The following is a 17,669-nucleotide window of genomic DNA, read 5'->3' as shown; positions in this document are numbered from 1 at the left end:
GCTGCGCGCCGCGCTCTGAGCACCGCAGCCCGAGGGCAGGCAGCGGCGGCCCGGCGCACGGGCTGAGCGATGCCCGGGGCACGGGTGCGCCTGCCCGCCGCCGCCTGAGCGCCCCTTCCTCCTCTCGGGAGCCGGTTGCCGGGCCGAGCCGATAGCCAGAGAAGGGGGCGTGAGCCAGGGGCACCCGAGCCGTGGCTTCTCAGCCACTGCGGCCGTTCCGAGCCCCCCTCCGAGTAGGCTGAGTTGAGGGACCCCCCCCCCATCACTATCTCCAAACCTGGCGTTTGGACATTTTTGAGCCATTAATATTTATTTTTTTTAATGTGCGGCAGGGGGTAATTTGAAGGATTTTTTTCCGGGGGGGGGGGTGCTGATCTCTTGAGCTCCCGACCGCCTCCAGTCTCCCCCCCACCCCGCCGAGACCCTCTCGACTCCAGCCCGGTTCCCCTTTCTCGGATGGGTTCATTGTGAGCTCCACACCGGGCTGCGCGGCCGGACGCCTGCAAACTTTGCACAAAAATCCGGCAAGGGGCGGAGGAGAAGGAGGAGGAGGGTGAGGGTGGCGGTGGGGTGGGGGAGGGAGGGAGGGGGCCGCAGGGGCCGGGGGCCGGCGGGGGGTGGGGAGGAGGAGGGGGGCGGCTTTTTTTTCCTTTTTTTTTTTTTTTTTGCATAACTCGGCTCGGCCGAGTGGCCTCCGGACTCCCCGCGCCGCTGGGACCCAGAGCCCCCGGCTGCCGCATTGCAACAGGCAGAGCCCCGGTGCGCCCCCCGGGCCTCCCCCCGCCTCGAGCGGCCTCGGCCGGCCCAGGCCGTACCCCCCAGGGAGGTCGCCCCAGACCTGCGCTCCGCTCCCCACAGCCGCCGAGCCGGCTGCAGAAAAAAAAAGTTTCCGAGAGGCAGGAGGAGAAGGGGGAGAAGGGCTGCCCGGAGCGGCGGGGGGCGGCGGGGGGAGCCGGCCGCGGAGGGCGACGGAGCGCCCGGAGCCCCGGACATGTCCAGGCGGAAGCAGGCGAAGCCGCGCTCGGTGAAAGGTGAGCGAGCGAGGCCCGGCGGAGGCGCGAGCGAGCGAACGAGCGAGGGCGCGAGGAGGGAGGGAGGGAGGGCAGAGCGAGGGAGGAGGGACCGGCGAGCGGGCGGCCGGGGACCCGCGCGAGCTAGCCGAGAGGAGGAGGTGGCGGCGGAGGAGGCGGAGGCGCAGGCGGAGGGGGTGGAGGAAGCCGAGATCGGGAGGCGGAGGCAGCGGAGGGGGCATGGCGCGGACACTCTGCCCTCTCGTTCCTCTCCAGGCCCGGTGCTAACGCTCGCGGGGCCCGGGGCCTGGGGAGGGGGTGTCCGCTAGGGGACCCTCGTAGTTCCCCGCGTGTGGGTCCAGGGCCCGTGTGGCCAATCATGGGGTGCGGGCCTACTTGGCGGGGATTGCGAATGTCGGTGGCGGGAGGAAGGAAGAGGCGACGAGGACGGCGCTCCGGAGGCCGCCGTCGCTGGCTCTGGGCCTTGCCAGGTTGCTCCTGCGTTTCTCCTCCGCCCCGGGGTGCGGAGCGGGAGCCCGGGTGTTGCTCCCCGCGCCGTCCCCTCCGCCCCTTGCCCAGGCTGCGCTCCCGGTAGGGGCCCCCGCACTTCCTGCCTGCTCCGCCGAGGCCCACCGGGCAAGGAGCCTCCGCCAGGAGTTCATTGTCTGCGCCGCGCCGGCGGGACGCGGGTCCCCGGGGGAGCGCAGCGGCCGCCGGCAGCGCCCCTTGGCGCGGGGGCCCGGGATCCGACCCCTGGCTGCCGCACCTCCGTCACCCAGACTGGCTTCCTCTACCGAATCCCCAGGGCACGCACGTTTGAGGAGCTACATCTAAGTGTACACACACGCACATATGCACACGCGCTCGCACGCATACGCTCTTCCATGTTTTGCGTTTCATTTCCAGCAAGGGCCCCCCAGCTCAGGGGCCCCTGGACCGCAGAGGTCGGGCAGAGGCCTCGCGCTGGCCCTGGTCCCCTTCCTGCCCCTTTCTCTTCCTAGGGCGGCTTCTTCTGGTCTGGCCCGCCGCTTTGTCCCCTTTCCAGCCCCTCGAGTGGGTGCCCGGTCCGCTGGCTGCCCTGGAAGCTGATGGAGGAACAGGATGAGAGCGGCTGTGTGTTGAAGCCTCAAGTCCCTAGGCTCTTGTCTTCTTCCAACTCCCCTGGTGACCTCTGGCCGCAGCCCAGTTCTGCTCTGAAAAGTTCATTTCCTGGAGGCCTGCGCGGGAAGGCGTTGGGGCTCCGCTCCCTTCCTGCCGGCCTTGCTCCTGGCTGGAATGCCTGGGACAGAATCTGGCACTGCAGGGAGTGGTGACACCCGCCATCTCCCTCCTAAATCCCCTGGAGAGTCAGGGGCACTCCGCCCACAGAGACGCTTCCTGTCATCATAGGAGACACACACAATCCAAACTCTGAGCGCCCTGTTTGCTCCCTCTCCCTTTATTCTTTGAGAGAAGTTGGTCTTGTTCTGCCTGCTGTCTAGTATCCCAATCTGAAGCAGCTGACCTGCCCCACAGAACTTCGGGCAAGGCTGTTGTGATTGCCCGACAAGGATACCCGAAGAGCCTCCCAGAAGAGGACAGCGAGGAAGGGCCCATGTTTGTCCTTTTGCCCAGTAGAAGAGCTCCGTACCTCGAAGTAATGTTTGATTTTCTTTCCCTGTCTTACTGCTTACTCCAAAGCCGCTTAAACACAGCTCAAAAGAAAATGTAGGATCTGAATTTTTAGTTTTATGAACAGAGGCAGATTTTCTTTTGTAAAGATACAAAGATTGCTTACCCATCACCTGTGTCCAGGTCTCCAGCCCTGCTTATTTTCGCAGGCCACAGCCACAGAAAGGAAAGGTGGAGGAGTTTGCTGTGAAGAGATGGTTGGATATTTCAGAGTTGCTTGAAATGAATTCTAAAACCACTCTGTGATCTCAGAGAAAGACTTAAGAATTAAGCTTCAGCCTTTCATGAAATGAGCCTTGAAATGCTTTTTAATGTGTTTGTCTGTAAATGTATATGTGTGTATGTGTAGCACACATTTCAAGCAAATTCATGGGGGAATCCAGGAAAGTAAGGAGTCAGGCTAGTGAAGGCATTTTGAGAAGTGTAAACATCAACCCATACAGCGCCTCTCTGCCTTTCTGCCCTTGGGAGTCCGAGACCCCCTGTTTCTCCCCATGGTTCTTTGCTTTTTCCGTAAGTAGCTACGGTAGCTCTAACCCTTGTCTCTCACCATTTTGCCTTTGATTCAGTTTACTGGGTTGATTAGGGTGGAGATGTGGCCACTTATCAAGGGAGGAATTAAGAGAGAAGATAATTTGAATAGATAAGAGTTACAGCAGGTGATGGATTTATTGCTGTTCAAGATCTGCCCCTTTCTCTCAAGCCATGTTGCGAAGTGTGTGCTTAAATGTGGACAGTTCCACACCCAGTGTTTGAAATGGCAAGGTCTTCACCTTTAAAGATGCTTGAAGGTGCTTCTTAAGAAACAGCAGTGCTTTTTGCATTTCATTTTATTTTGTGTCCACTGCTGTGTGTCAGGGCTAATGTAGAGGCATTGTGGACTTGCTCAGCCCCTTGCACTATGCTGTGAATGTCGCCCGACTGTAATTTGTAATTGATCTCTGAAATATGAAAAGCCCATAGCAGGAAGGAAAGACAGAAATGTAACAATTTTGAATGGATGCTCAGAAAGGTGTGATTTGAAAGCACAGGCCTTGCTGCTTTGAAAATCAAACAGTCCTGTGGGGGAGGGGGGCTCACTTCCCACTGGCCCACACAGCCTCCCTCTGGAGTGGGATCACTTGTCCCCTCGGGATGTTTGTCCTTCTTTGGAAAACCCAGCTCAACAGGGAGGATACCCAGTCAATATTGGGAAGGGGGCTAGGGCAGTAGGTCAGGGAGTAAATAAATAGCCTCATTGGTTTTCAAAACCTTGTGGGTTTTGCTTAAAAACAAAACAAAAAAGAAACACCCAACAAACACATGAATGTTGGAAAAGTCACAGTCTGACTGATTTTCCTCTCCCCATTTCCCCCTTTTTATGTCCTGGTGATGTGGTATGGTGTGGTGTTAGTTGTGATTTGTTCCTTTTGATAATTTTGGCCTCATTTCCCCAGCTGCTCTCTCTCTCAGAGGTTATTTCTGCAGATGATATCAGGTGGTTTGGTGACCATTCCTGGCCAGTATCTCTGTCACTCACCATTAAAGAGACCTGTTCCCCTTGCTTGCCAATCCATGCAACAGCCTGTTCATTCCTATGGAAAATGAATATGTCTTTCTCTCAGCCTCAGTTTCAAACTTTTGACTGATTTGTATTACTGTCTTTTTTCCCCCCATCTAGAAACTGCCTGTTAATTACAGTTCTTATATTAATTATCACTCAGGCTGTGTCCATACACCTCCTACCCCAACCTCTCAAACTAACCCCAGTGATTTCACTGCCCACTGTTTCCTTCTTTGTCTTCCTCTCCTGCCAGCCTGGAGCTCCTCAAAAGTCCATCTTAGAAATTTGGTGGTCTGGGGACTTGGGAACAGCGGAGTTCACCATTGTGAGTGTTTCCATGGAAATAATTGAGGTGTAATAAATAGAGGCGTTCTGAGGTTACAGGTTTCTTGATTCAGCTGAGACCACATACAAGTGTAAATTGTCGAGATTTGTTTGACTAAATGCACATGATCTTGCAGGAAGGGCAAAACAAATCCTTTGTAGATTTCTTTAGCTTTCTATGTGGATTCGGGTAGGCAATATTTAATTCTAATATTTAACCCCTCTCCCCAATTATGTTATTGATTTCCAGCTTTGGAAGGGTCTGTTTCATTGTAGCAAGCATCCTTTATGTCTGGTAATTGCTATTTAGATTCTTACACCTGTTTCCTTGCAAAAACTTAATAAGCAATAAAATAAGATAACTATGTGCTTCTGGCAGGAGAATCCTGCTAAACGTTAACCATAAGGTGCCTAGTGTGCATTAATAATGAAAGGTGCAAAATGCTGGTAACTTTGCAGTCATAAAGTAATTTTGAAGGAGCAGGCGGCCCTGGCAATGTTGTGGCATGCTTCAGTGTGTTAACTGAGGAGGAGGAGGAGGGGAAGTCACACCAGCAGAAAACTGGAGCACAGTCGCCTTGAGTACAGTGTTCCTAGCTGGAGACGGAAGGCTGAGGTCTGCTTCCATCTAATAGAAAGTTACAATAATTGCTGTATCGGTAGCCAGCTTTTAAGCTGGTGGCTGTGGAATTCTTCCCCTGATGTAGGATTTAATAGTCTGGCAATTAGATGCATTGATTTCTCTTAACTGTTCATTTGGATGTGTAAACGAAAGGAACCCAGCACTGAGGCTGCCTTGCTGCCTGGTTCTAAAACAGGCTAGTTTAGTTTAGGTGGTGGTAGGAGAAGGTGACTCTTCAGGGCAGCATTTGGATCCCTTCCCTTCCCTTTAAAAAAATAATTTCTGTCCATTTTGCAATGAAATGAAGGGCACCTGTTGTTCAGTACTGTGTTAAAAAGAAACACTTGCCTAAAATGTGAAAACTCTCCTTCCTACTGCAGATGCTTCTAGAATAAAACCTCTCTGTCTTTGAGTGAGCGGACTCAGTTTCATGTGGTCTCTTGAGTGCCAGAGGGTGAAAGTCACAAAACACCTTGGTATCTTCTAGCAGAGGCTTCCCCCTTCACAATAGGGTGGGCTGTAGAGCCACCTGGACCTGCCTGGTTCTGCTGATCCCTGATGAGGTGTGGACGCTTTGTGTGTCATGTCTAGCATCTTGGATCCTTTAAGGATGGGGGCTGAATGACTTCTTGGTTTGGAACGTGCATAGATTTGGAACGTGCGTAGATAATAAGCTCTCTTGAACACTAGCTCTGTATGCACCCTGCAGCTGGATCTGCAGTTTCCTGTAGTTTCCCCAGCTCCTGACCATAACATTGTCTAAAAGTAATCAAGCAGAGGGTAGCTGTGTCTTCTGATGGCCCTGTCATTTTGCCAAAGTGGGCAAATGGACCTTGATTTAAGCAAGCACCACCTTGTCCATGCCCGGTACACTGTTGCAAAGACTATTGCCTTCACATCTTGAAAATACTTGCTACACAGATACTGGGGTTTCTTTGTAATTGTAGGTGTAGGACAACTACAACAGAGTGTGCTCTGGAGACTTAGTGTGTGCCCCATTACACAGGATGGTGGGGGAAACCCTAGTAGAAGTTGGTTGGCAAATTTGGCAATTTTATACATCGATTATGAGCTTGTGATTAGAGTCATTTTACACACCAAAATGGACTAACCCTGGATTGGTTACCCCCTGCTTGAAGTTTCTGGTTCTGGCTGTTGGGCTCCCTTAGCCTGCTGTGAGCACCAAGCAGGGTGAAGTAAGTAGGGGAAATTTGGATGGAAACTTTTGATTCGTAGCCTACCAGCCAGGATCTGCCGCAGTCAACGATTGGGGTTGTACTCGCAGTAAATAAAAATACTTTACCGCTTTCAAGGAGCACCAATTAGCTGATTGCTCCGCGTGGCTGTCTTTTAAGGAGAATGCTGTTTTACCTATCTTTTTGTACAAAGGTTTGATTTTTAATGTCTTGTGAGAAAGATTCTCTTTGTCTTGATTGATGTCAGGAATAAAAGCATGATGGTAATATCCTTTTGAAAGCTATTGTACTGTCAGCCCCAGCTGACAGCAGGAGGGCCTCCCAGCGTTATAGATTAGTGCTGTGAAAACAGTCACATTTTCTTTGTTACGTGGCTGTTGTTCTACTTGCAAAGTCAATTACACAATGTTGGAGCTCAGTTACCCAGTTGACTTTGGGAGTAGCAGTGTCTTTCATTCTCTTCTTAAAGATATAATTTTCCTTTGTGGATGTTGTTGTTTTGTTTTCTTCCTTCCGTTTTCCTTTAACCTGCCTCTCTTCTCCCTCTGCCTCTCCTGCATTCCGGTCCCCCCCCCCCCCCACGCCCCCCTCCTAGCTCATCCCAATGGTCTGAACACATTAGGGTGGCAAACACTCTGGTTTCATTTGTGACAAGTCAAATTCAAAGATTGCCACATCATTATCTGTGAATTCTTCTGCTCATTCACATTTCACTGGCTTCTTATTGATAGAGTGGCTTCAGAGCCAAGGTACACAAAAACCCATCAGACAAGATTACCATGTTGGTAATCTCTTGAGATTATGGTGTTGATGATCTCTTATCCACTGGGTTGTTCTCTGGATTTAAGGTCATGGAGAATGGCAAATTCAGAGTTTTTCTTCCTTTTTCTTTTTGTTCTGCTGCTGGGTTGATGGGATTCTGGAAACCAGTTTTCTGTTGCAAAAGACTCCTTTGTGCTTGGATGTTGGGCCGACGGTGTTGAATTTGTGATTTGTAATCCTGGATGGCATTATGGGGGTGGGTGGGAAGAGTCATAGGGGAGAGCCCATCTATCCTCCCATTGCAGGTTGCCAATGGAATTGTAGGGCTGAGTTATGAGGCCATCTCAGTATACCTTTTCTGGGCACACATGGACTGACTCAGGAGGGATTTGCATCCCCATTTATGAAGTGAGTGAAATACGTACAGACAGACAGACATACATGTATATAGATATACACATATCTATCTCTATACATGTAGATAGATAGCTAGACAGATAGATGGATATACATGTGTGTATGTATGTATTTGTTCTGGACCTTAGTCTAGGACTCAGGGCTGAGGTAATGCCCCTGAGCATATTTGCTCAAGGCTGGCACTCTACCACTTGAGTCATAGTTCCACTTCTGGCTTTTTGCTGGCTAATTGACAATGAGTCTCGTGGGTTTATTCTGCCAGGACTGGCTTCCAACAGTGATCCTCAGATCTCAGCTTCCAGAGCAGCTAGGATTACAGGACTGAGCCACCAATACTTTGCTGAAATCTTAGTATTGAAAGGGAAGAAAGCCTTAACATATCCAAAGCTGGAAGTAGATGCTGTGGGAGTTTTAAATTTGCTCCCATCTGTCCCTGCTTCCCACCTAAATTCCTTAGTTTCTGATCTGGTCACTGAAGAGTCTGGAGCCTGAGCTCGTGGGAGCATCTTTCCCTTGAACCAGAGAGAGCATTATGTACTGTTGCACTAGGCTTAAGATAATGGGGACCCATCAGGAAACTCCATGTGAGGATACTAATTGTGGACCCCGAAGTTATTACTCTGAACCACTAGACAAGAGCCTGTATTCACCAGCAATTTGTCAGGACTAATTTTGTTTTTCTCCAATAATTGAAAATTAATGTCTTGAAGTGAAAGCAGATGTTCATGTCATCTTCTGAATTGGGATATAAAATGGGGCTCTGTGGATGTGCTCACTAATTTAACAGCCATTTTCCTCTCCTGGATAATGGGGGTATTGGGGGTGACGTCACCCAAGGGCCAGGAACCAGGGGCTGAGAGAGAAGGCTATGGGTGGCACTCTTGTGCATGGTGGGGGTCCACTTTGGAGGGAGAACATGGAAATAATCTTGCTTGGGCCACAAAGCTTAGAGAAATCATTGTTTTACATGTTTACTTGCACAAGGCCTATTTGCTAGCCTGACTGGTCTGAGGGGGGACTTGAGCTCTTTGCCCTCTACCTCTGCTTCTGGCACTTAAAAAAATGTGCTAGAACATTAATAAGATAAAATTTGCCATGTACGCTTTTCCTTCCTTCCTTCCTTCCTTCCTTCCTTCCTTCCTTCCTTCCTTCCTTCCTTCCTTCCTTCCTTCCTTCCTTTCTTTCCTTCTTTCTTTCCTTCTTTCTTTCCTTCTTTCTTTCCTTCTTTCTTTCTTTCTTTCTTTCTTTCTTTCTTTCTTTCTTTCTTTCTTTCTTTCTTTCTTTCTTTCTTTCTTTCTTTCTTTCTTTCTTTCTTTCTTTCTTTCCTTCTTCCTGCACAGAGGCTTGAAATGAGGATCTGGGCACTGTCCCCGAGCTATTTTGCTCTCAAGGTTGGTCTCTACCATTTCAGTCACAGCTCTACCCTTGACTTTTTGGTGATTAATTGGAGTCTCACAGATTGCCCAAGCTGGCTTTGAACTGAGATCTTCAGATCTCAGCTACCTGGGTAGCTATGATTACAGGTCTGAGCCTCTAGCTCCCATCTTGTCTTAAGCATTATATATATATATATATATATATATTTTTTTTTTTTTGCTCATGGGGCCTGAACTCTGGCCTGGGCACTGTCCTTCAGCTCTTCAGCTCAAGGCGAGCGCTCTACCACTTGAGCCACAGCGCCACTTCCGTCCTAAGCATTTTAAAATGGCACGTAAGTACATGCACGTGTAGTGCAGCCATCACCACCATGAAGTTCATGCCTAACTTGAACTCAACTGGTTGTGTGTTGAGTGTCCAAAGAGCCTCAGACTTGGAGGGGACAATCTGGTTAAGGCTTCCATTTCCAGAGTGCAGTGGATGGAGAAACAGCCTCAGAAGAGGGGGTAATGCTCAGGAGCTAGTGGTTCTGTGAGGGGTAAGATGGATCTGTTAAGACCTGAATAGGGCAGGAAGTAGCTGGGTCAGGACTTGGGGTGGGGCTAGGGTGCTGGGCTGGGGGAGGGATACAGGTAGGAGCTCTTGAGTGATTTGAGGGCATGCTCCAGTTGCAAACATTTGCCCTGTCATCAAGGGTTGAGCATTCTTCGGGAGTCAGCCTGCCTCAGTAGGAGCTGGCCTAGTGACTCTGGTAGGCCAGCTCTCTTGTGGCCCCACAGCTGCCTGCTAGGACCCAGATAATCCTTGCCAGCATATCTAGCCCTGAATACTTCAGGCTGGTTTGTCAGTGAATGAGAAGGGAGGAACTGCTATTGAGGAATGGCAGCTCAGCTGCCTTGATTTCCAGTCCTCCAATGCCCAACATTTGGGCCTCCCTTAGTTCTACACTTTGTAGATACTCATGCGATTTATCTTCCTCTTCCTGTTCCTGTTCCCCCTCCCCCTCCCCCTCCTCCTCCTCTTCCTCCTCTTCCTTTTCCTTGTCTATGCTATAGAACTTTTACTCCTCCTGATTTTTCTGTAATTGAAATTTGCCCTTTCGCTACCTGGGCATGAATTATTTTGTGCAACGTTGTCATCCCCTGTCCTGCTGTGAGGTTTATCTCTTCTGCTGATCCTAATTAAATAAAACATACTGTTCACCTAACTCCTGTTGCACAGACTTTTACCTGCCTGTAGGCAGAGTGATGGCCATCTGGGCATGGTTAGAGAGCCAGGACATGGCTGGATGGCTGCTGCCACATCCAGGATAGAAGATTGGGCAGGTGTCTCCCCCTTGGCCTGGCTGGTGTGGGACTTTGGAGCTACTAGCAACATACAGTTGCTGAACAAGAGAAATGGCTTTGTCTCTAACTCCCCTGGGACTGCAGGTTTGTACCTGGGAAGAGGAGAGACAATCATAGCTCCAGAGAGTCCCTTGGGAGAAGGTGCTGGAGGAGAATGGCTTCCAGAAGAGGGAGATGGAAAGATGGGTTGCTCTCGTCACTGGGGTGAAGGCTGCAGAGAGAACTGGCTTCTCTGGGGACCCAAGAAGAGTGCACATGTGCTTGGCACCCAAGATGGCCTCTGTAGATGCCCTGTGTCCCTCGAGGAGGGTGTGGTCAGTCAGGAGGCACTGCAGGCATTGGGGGAGCACTCAGGCCTTTACTATTTTTACCTGTGACCTCTTTAGAATCCTAGAAAACTGCTGGTTGGAAAGGCGCAGGTCTCTTCATTCAAACTTCTTTGGGTGTGTTTCTGGCATCCTTAGTTTTGTCAATCCTGGGCTTGCTTGCTTTCACTCTCTGGGAGCTCACTGCCTCTCTGCTACTTCTGTGTGTTTTTAACCTGAACTTCAAAGGTAAAGCTGTAGTTTGTCTCCCGTAATTTAGGCGTGTGGTGCTAGTTCCATCTCCTGCAGCCATGGAGCATAACTGAAATTCCTGGCCCCTACTGCGGCCCTGCTGAGAGTTGGCAGAGCCCATCGTGCCTTGCTCATCCAAGGGCAAGAATTCAGTGCATGGGTTGTGGGCAGCCTGGAGTTCATTCACAGATAGCCTCAGCCTGGTCTTGTGGGTCACTGTGCTTGAAAAACTTCTTTGTTTTGGGGTGCTGGTCCTCAAGGCCTGCATGCTGTTCCCTGAGCTTTTCTGCTCAAGGCTAGTGCTCTACCACTTGAGCCACAGTTACACTTTGGGCTTTTTTAGTAGTTAGTTGGAGGTCAGAGCCTCATGGACTTTACTGCCTTCTGAGTAGCTAGGATAACAGGCGTAAATCACTGGAGATCTTAAGATCTCAGCTTTCTGAGTAGCTAGGATTATAGGCCTAAGTCAGTGGTACCTCCTGGCAAAAAAAAGAATTTTCTTAAATGAGTATAAGTAGTCAAGGGAATAAATATGACTGGTAAATGAATGATGGAGTTAGGAGTAAATCATTTCATCCACGAGCAGGGGAACGAGGGACTGAGCGGACTCTTCTACACATGAACTGTCAGTCAGAAGGCCTAAATAGGATTTGGGCTCTCTGCTGGCCTCAGTCTCTGTCCCTGCTGAGCCTTCATGCTCCTGGGGATGGGGGTGGGGGTCCTTATTTTCCTTCATTCTCCAGTGCCCTGAGACATTGGCCACCACTTATTGAGAGCTTTGTGCTCAAATTCTGCTAGGCTTGTAAAATATCACTTTAAAAATGACTGAGTAGGGGCTGGGAAGGTGGCTCAGTGGTAGAGCGCTTGCCTTGCATGCCTGAGGCCCTGGGTTCGTATTCCTCAGCACCACATAAAGTAAAAAGCCGGAAGTGGCGCTGTGACTCGAGTGGTAGAGCGCTAGCCTTGAGCTGAAGAGCTGAGGGACAGCGCCCAGGCAGAGTTCAGGCCCCACGACCGGACCCCCACTCCAAAAAAATAAAATAAAAATGACTGAGCAACATGGGATTTTTATACTAATTCTAAACAAAACAGTCTGTTGGCTTCAATAAATTCTATGTCACCCCACCCTGTCACAGAGGTTCGGGGGTCAGACTGGACCTATGTGGTGGGCTTGATCCTGGCAGACTCTACAGTTCAGCCATCACAGAGCAGCCTTCTGGACCCTCCTTGTCTTTCAGAGAGGGCTTGTTCCCGGCATAGGGGTTAGCACTGGAAGAGAGGATGGCTGATAGGAGGCAGGAGAGAGACAATGCTGGCAGGGGAGCCACCCATCAGAATGGTAGAGGGGGGCTTTTCTTCCTAGGGGAGGAAATGGTTTGGCCATCAACAGTGTTGGTCAAGACACTTCCTTCTCTGGGCCTCAGTTTCCTCATCTATAAACTGAAATGGAATTGCTTGGACTAGTAACATAAGTTTATTTTTTATTTTATCATTTTCATTTTATTTTTTTCTTATTTCTACAGTGTGAGAATATAACTCAGGACCTTGTGAATCCTAGCAGTTGCTCTACCATGAAGCTATATCCCCAGCCCTGTACGCTGGCCTCAAGGTCTCAGTTCTCATGTCTGAGCCTCCTGGGTGGGATTATAGGTATAGTCTACCACACCTGGCCGAGGTGTAGGTTTTTAATTCCTAGGACACAAGCAGGGCAAAACATGAGAAACTCTGGCTTTAAAATAATGCAGGCTAGAAGGATCTTTTAAAGTGTCAGATCTATAGTAATAAACTCTGTTCTGGGAAATTCCTTAGTGGGGCAACTGGTTGGTTCTTCCCCCCCCTCTCCCCCCCTTGGCCTTTTGAAAGGTTTTAGTGAGCAAGAAACATGAGGAAAGGGCTTAAAGTCTGACAGTGATGTCTGTGCCTTTTTTGGGTATTGGGAGTTTTGGAGTTGGTGGTGGTAGAAATCTTTGGTCCCAGTTGGCAGTCTCCCTGGTTCTTTTGGCTCCAGGGGCTCTGCCAGGCATTGTTGAAAGGAAATTCTCTGGTGCATCTCGTCCTGAAGGTGGAAAATGGCACGTACCCTTCAGAGCCATCAGCCCTGGTCCCTGGGAAGGATACTCAGAAGGACAGTCTCATGGTTCTAGCAATTCCCCCTTCCTCCCCCTGTACTTCCTCTTCTGTGCTTGTCTTGAAGCTTGAATTCTAGGCTTAGGTGCTATCCCTGAGCTTCCTTTCCTCAAGGCTAACACTACTACTTGAACCACAGCTCCACCAACTGCCTCCTTCCCTCCCTCCTTCCCTTGCTCCCTTTCTTTCTTCTTTTCCCTCTTTTTTTTTTTTTTTTTAAATTTTGTAGTTTACCGAAGAATCTCACAGGCTTTCTTGCCTAGGCTGGCTTTGAACCACAATCTTTAGATCTCAGCTTCCTTAGTACCTAGGATTACAGGTGTGAGCCACCGGCACGTGGTCGATGATTATAGGCATATACCACTATGTCCTGCTTTAATTTCTACATCTTGAATAATTTTAGCTGGGTTCTGTGATTTTTGCCTGCAATCCCAGTTTCTCAAAAAGCAGTCTGGACACAAAGATTGTGTGATTCCCATCTCAAGTAATAAGTCAAACATGATGGTCCATACCTTTGAATCCAGCTAATTGAGAGGCTGGAGGTCAAGGATAGAAGTCTGAAGCCAGACTCAGGCAAAAACAAAATATTTTACCTAAAAAAAATTAGGGCTGGGGCAAAGCTCAAGTGGTGAAGCACCTTCCTAGTTATCACAAGGTCCTGAGTTGAAATCACAGTAATTGCCCAAAAAAACAAAAACAAAAAACCCCAACCCTCCCAAACAAAAACAATCTCACTTCTTTCTCAGGGATAAGGGCTGTTGTCCTGGGTTGTTTTCTTTCCCATACCTATTCAGTAGTGCATTTATAAAGACATATGTACATATGCCATACATGTCAAAGTTTGAATACAGGTAGTATTGTAGGCTGCTTCTCTCACTTGCTATTTTAGTGAGGCACCAAGGTTCCATTTTGACCACTCACTTAAGTAGCATTTTGGGCATTTAAAGAAATATTACCTGGGCCTAGAGTCTGGAATCATAAAGGTGGGGCCCCAGATCAACTTTAATCACCCCCGCCCCCCTCTGCCAGACTTGGGGAGTGAATGCTGGGCCTAGGTCTGGGCCTGGGCCTGAGCTTTTGTGTTCAAGGCTAGTAGTGCTCTACCACTTGAGCCATAGCTCCAATTCTGGCCTTTTGTGGTTAATTGGAGGTAAGGATCTCACGGTAGAAGTGGTGCTGTGGCTCAAGCGGTAGAGTGCTCGCCTTGAGCTGAATGAGGGACAGCGCCCAAGCCCAGAGTTCAAGCCCCACAACTGACCAAAATTAAAAAAAAAAAAAAGAATCTCACAGGCTTTTCTGCCCTGGCTAGCTTAGAATTGAGATCCTCAGATGCCAACCTCCTAGGATAACATTTGTTAGCTACAGGTACCTGGCTCTCAGTCTCTGTCTCCATCTCAGTCTCCCTCTCCCTCTTCTCTCCTCCCTTCCTACCTCTGTTTTCCCCTCCCACTCTTTTCTCTTTCTGTTGCTTTCTCTTTTTGTTTGGAAATGAAGTCTTGAGGATTTTTCTGCCAGGGCTGGCTTTAAACCTCAATCCTTTGGATCTCAGCTTCCTGAGTAGCTAGGATTACAAATATGAGCTACAGGAGCCCGGATAAATCCTGAGCATCTTACCCAGATGAGACTCTGCCTGGGCTCCTAGAAGTTTGTAAGGAAAACCAAGTGAAGCCATGTGCTCACAGGCCAGAAAGGATAGAGAACCCTGTAGATTGGACCAGACAGGGAAGGTGGAGGTGAAAGTACAGGCTTAGGACTGGGAGGGTAAGAGAAGTTGGAGGAGATTCTGCTTGATGTTCGGATTTCAACCAAAGCATAGAGGGTGGCATTCTTCCTAGATGCTAAAGGGTGGAATCACAACAGCAGGAGGGGCTAACATTTAACCACATCCCTTCTACATAGACACTGAGCTATGCAGGACCTCATTTAATCAGGGCGCTTACTTCTGGCTGCTTTTGTAGGGTTCAGGCTTTCTTTTTTCTGAGAAATAATAGACTCTCTCCTATGGATTGTCAGTCTTGCCCAGAGAGATGCAAGTCAGTTATCCAAGGTCACACAGTGACCTTGTAACAGAACTGTGCCCGAGGGAAGGGCAAAGATGTGTTGGGAGCTTGCTGTTTCCACTTACCTAGACCAGGGGAGAGCCTGAGACCGCCAAGCTTTTGGAGGATGAGGTACATTCTGAGCAGATGGATCTAGGGGTTCCAACATTGTGCCCCCACATCTGTGTTTTATTATTGGTGGGCCTCAGTTATATTTTCTGGGAAAAGGGACTTCAATCCCAGCAGGGGTGTAAGGATCTCAGGAGAGAAAGAGGTTTGTAAACTGAAATGGCCCTTCCAGGAGGATTAGTTACTTCTTTGGGGGTGGGATCTTGCCCTGGAGCAGCCTGACTGCTATTCTCTCTTTTGCTCATGCATTTGTGCTCAGAATTCAGCTTTGAAGCTGTTACCTGATAGATCACCTCCATTCTTCCAGAGATACTGGGTTTGCATAACTCTGCAAGTCTGCCTATCGGTTTCCCGGACTCACTGGCCAGGCACAGGTGGAGTGGGAATGTGGGTATGCAAGACATACACCCTAGAATGGTTGCATGAGTGTGTCTGTGTTTGTGTGTGCATAGGTCTTTGTGTGCACCTGTGGGTATGTGTATATCAGGTGCATACACATGTTTGGATGTGCATGAGCCAGAGCATGTTTACATGTGTGTACTTTTTGCAGGTGTGTTTAGTCTTGTGTGCCAGCAACCAGGGAAGAGACTGCCTGCTTCCAGCATTGAGCGCAGAAAGCACATAGTGATAACTTTGTTCATGAATTCACTTCAGCCATTACCCGTATGTTTTGGAGCCCATCTATGTGCTAAGTACTGTATTGGATTCAGTCTTGTCAATAGAAAGAAGAATCTCTCTCTCTCTCTCTCTCTCTCTCTCTCTTTGCTGGTTCTGAATTCAGGGCTTGGGCATTATCCCTGAGCTTTTGTACCCAAAGCTGGTGTTCTATCACTTGAGCTGCAGCTCCACCTCCAGCTTTTCAGTAGTTAATTGGAGATAAGAGTCTTCATAGACTTTCCTGCCAGGGCTGGCTTCGAATCATGATCTTCAGATCTCAGTCTCCTGAGTAGCTAGGCTTACAGACATGAGCCACCAGTGCCCAGCTCTTTCTTTTTTGTGTGTTGATTATTGGGCCTTGAAGTCTGGGCCTTAGCTTTTTTTTTCTCCTGGCTGACACTCTACCACTTGAGCCACAGATTCACTTCTGGCTCTTTTGGTGATTAATTGGTGACCAGAGTCTCATGGACTTTGCTGCCCGAGCTGTCATCAGTCATGATCCTCAGATCTCAGCCTCTCTCAGCCTCTTGTGTAGCTAGGATTACAGGTGTGAGCCATGAGCACCTGGTTTGTAAGTCTCTTTTTAACAGTCTTTTTTTTTGTTGTTGGTTGTGGGGCTTGGTCTCTGGGCCTGGGCGCTGTCCCTGAGCTCTTCAGCTCAAGGCAAGTGATCTTGAGCCACAGTGCCACTTCTGATTTTCTGGTGGTTAATTGGAGATAAGAGTCTCTCAGACTTTCCTGTCTGGGCTGGCTTGGAACTGCCATCATCAGATCTCAGCCTCCTGAGTAGCTAGGATTACCGGTGTGAGCCACCAGCGCACTGCTTTAACAGTCTTTTGACCATTTATAAAGTTGCTGTCATGGGCTGGGAAGGTAGCTCAGTGGTAGAGCACTTGCCTTGCATGCCTGAGGCCCTGGGTTCGATTCCTCAGCACCACATAAGCAAAAAGAAAAAAGCCGGAAGTGGTGCTGTGGCTCAAGTAGGTAAAGCGCTAGCCTTGAGCTGAAGAGCTGAGGGACAGCACCCACCCAGAGTTCAGGCCCCACGACCGGACCCCCCCCAAAAAAAACAAAAACAAAAACAAAATAAAGTTGCTGTCATGAGGGTAGAAAAAAATGTTTCTTATGGCCAACTGCGTTTGGCAAACACTGTACTAAACAGAGTTAAAAGTTTTGTTTTTGTTTTAAAACTTTAGGACTTTTCAGAGGCTTTAAAATGTGAATGTGGTAGTCTTTTTGAGATGTTAATAGTCTGTGATTTTTAAACCTATTAGATCACTTGGCCTGGAATCTTACCTTGGGCATGTTTTTGGGTTTCAGGTTTTTAGGGTTTGCATTATTATAGCTGTGCATTTGTTCATCTCATTCATAGTAGGGACTGAGCACCTACCATGTGGAGGGCACTGATTCTGGAGCTGAGGCTTTACCTGTAAGGAGATACGTTCATTGTAGCAGGAGTGGGGGGGGGGGGGGGGCATCTGTAAGTGCCTGAATCAGTCACTTTGTTTCTGTTTGCCTTGGTAGCAAAGCTGTCTGGCATGGGCTAACTGGACGTGTTCATATGACAGAGGGCTTGAAGGGTTCTGGGGGCCTCAGTCTTCACAGTTACCAGGGATATACTGTGGGAGACGCTGGGGCTCTCTGAGCCTTGGCCTGCTCCCTGGGAACACTCACCGCTGGCTGTCCCTTGGGGCCCTCCTGTAGAGTCCAGGCTCTACGTCTTCCTCCTTGGTGGGCCAGGTCATTTGGGCTGTTGTCAAACAAGAGCAAGGTCCTAATCTTGCCCTAGGAACCTACATAGAGTGTCCCCCAGCACTGCCCTAAACACGAGGCCTGTCTTCATGTGACCTCCTCCGTGGGTAGACTGGCTATGAGTACCATCCAGCAAGTGC

The 17,669-nt window shown here is 49.2% G+C and overlaps 1 protein-coding gene across 2 annotated transcripts in view; it reads left to right on the top strand.

The window, feature by feature from the left end:
• The first annotated feature begins 641 nt into the window (after nt 1-641).
• Nucleotides 642-17,669, top strand: part of Znf423 (zinc finger protein 423) — a 327,707-nt gene continuing 310,679 nt past the window's right edge. The window contains exon 1 of one of the 2 annotated variants that reach the window (XM_042693457.1): nt 642-1,031. In XM_042693457.1, coding sequence (XP_042549391.1) covers nt 992-1,031 — 40 coding nt within the window. In that variant the 5' untranslated portion in view covers nt 642-991. The remainder of the gene's footprint in view (nt 1,032-17,669) is intronic. The other variant, XM_042693458.1, reaches the window with a different exon arrangement.

This window comes from Dipodomys spectabilis, unplaced genomic scaffold (genome assembly GCF_019054845.1).
Source record: "Dipodomys spectabilis isolate Male_0828 unplaced genomic scaffold, ASM1905484v1 ptg000165l, whole genome shotgun sequence".
In the NCBI taxonomy this organism is placed as follows: Eukaryota; Metazoa; Chordata; class Mammalia; order Rodentia; family Heteromyidae; genus Dipodomys; species Dipodomys spectabilis.
Note: the sequence above shows the minus strand (reverse complement) of the source record. Positions and strands in the feature narration are given on the sequence as shown.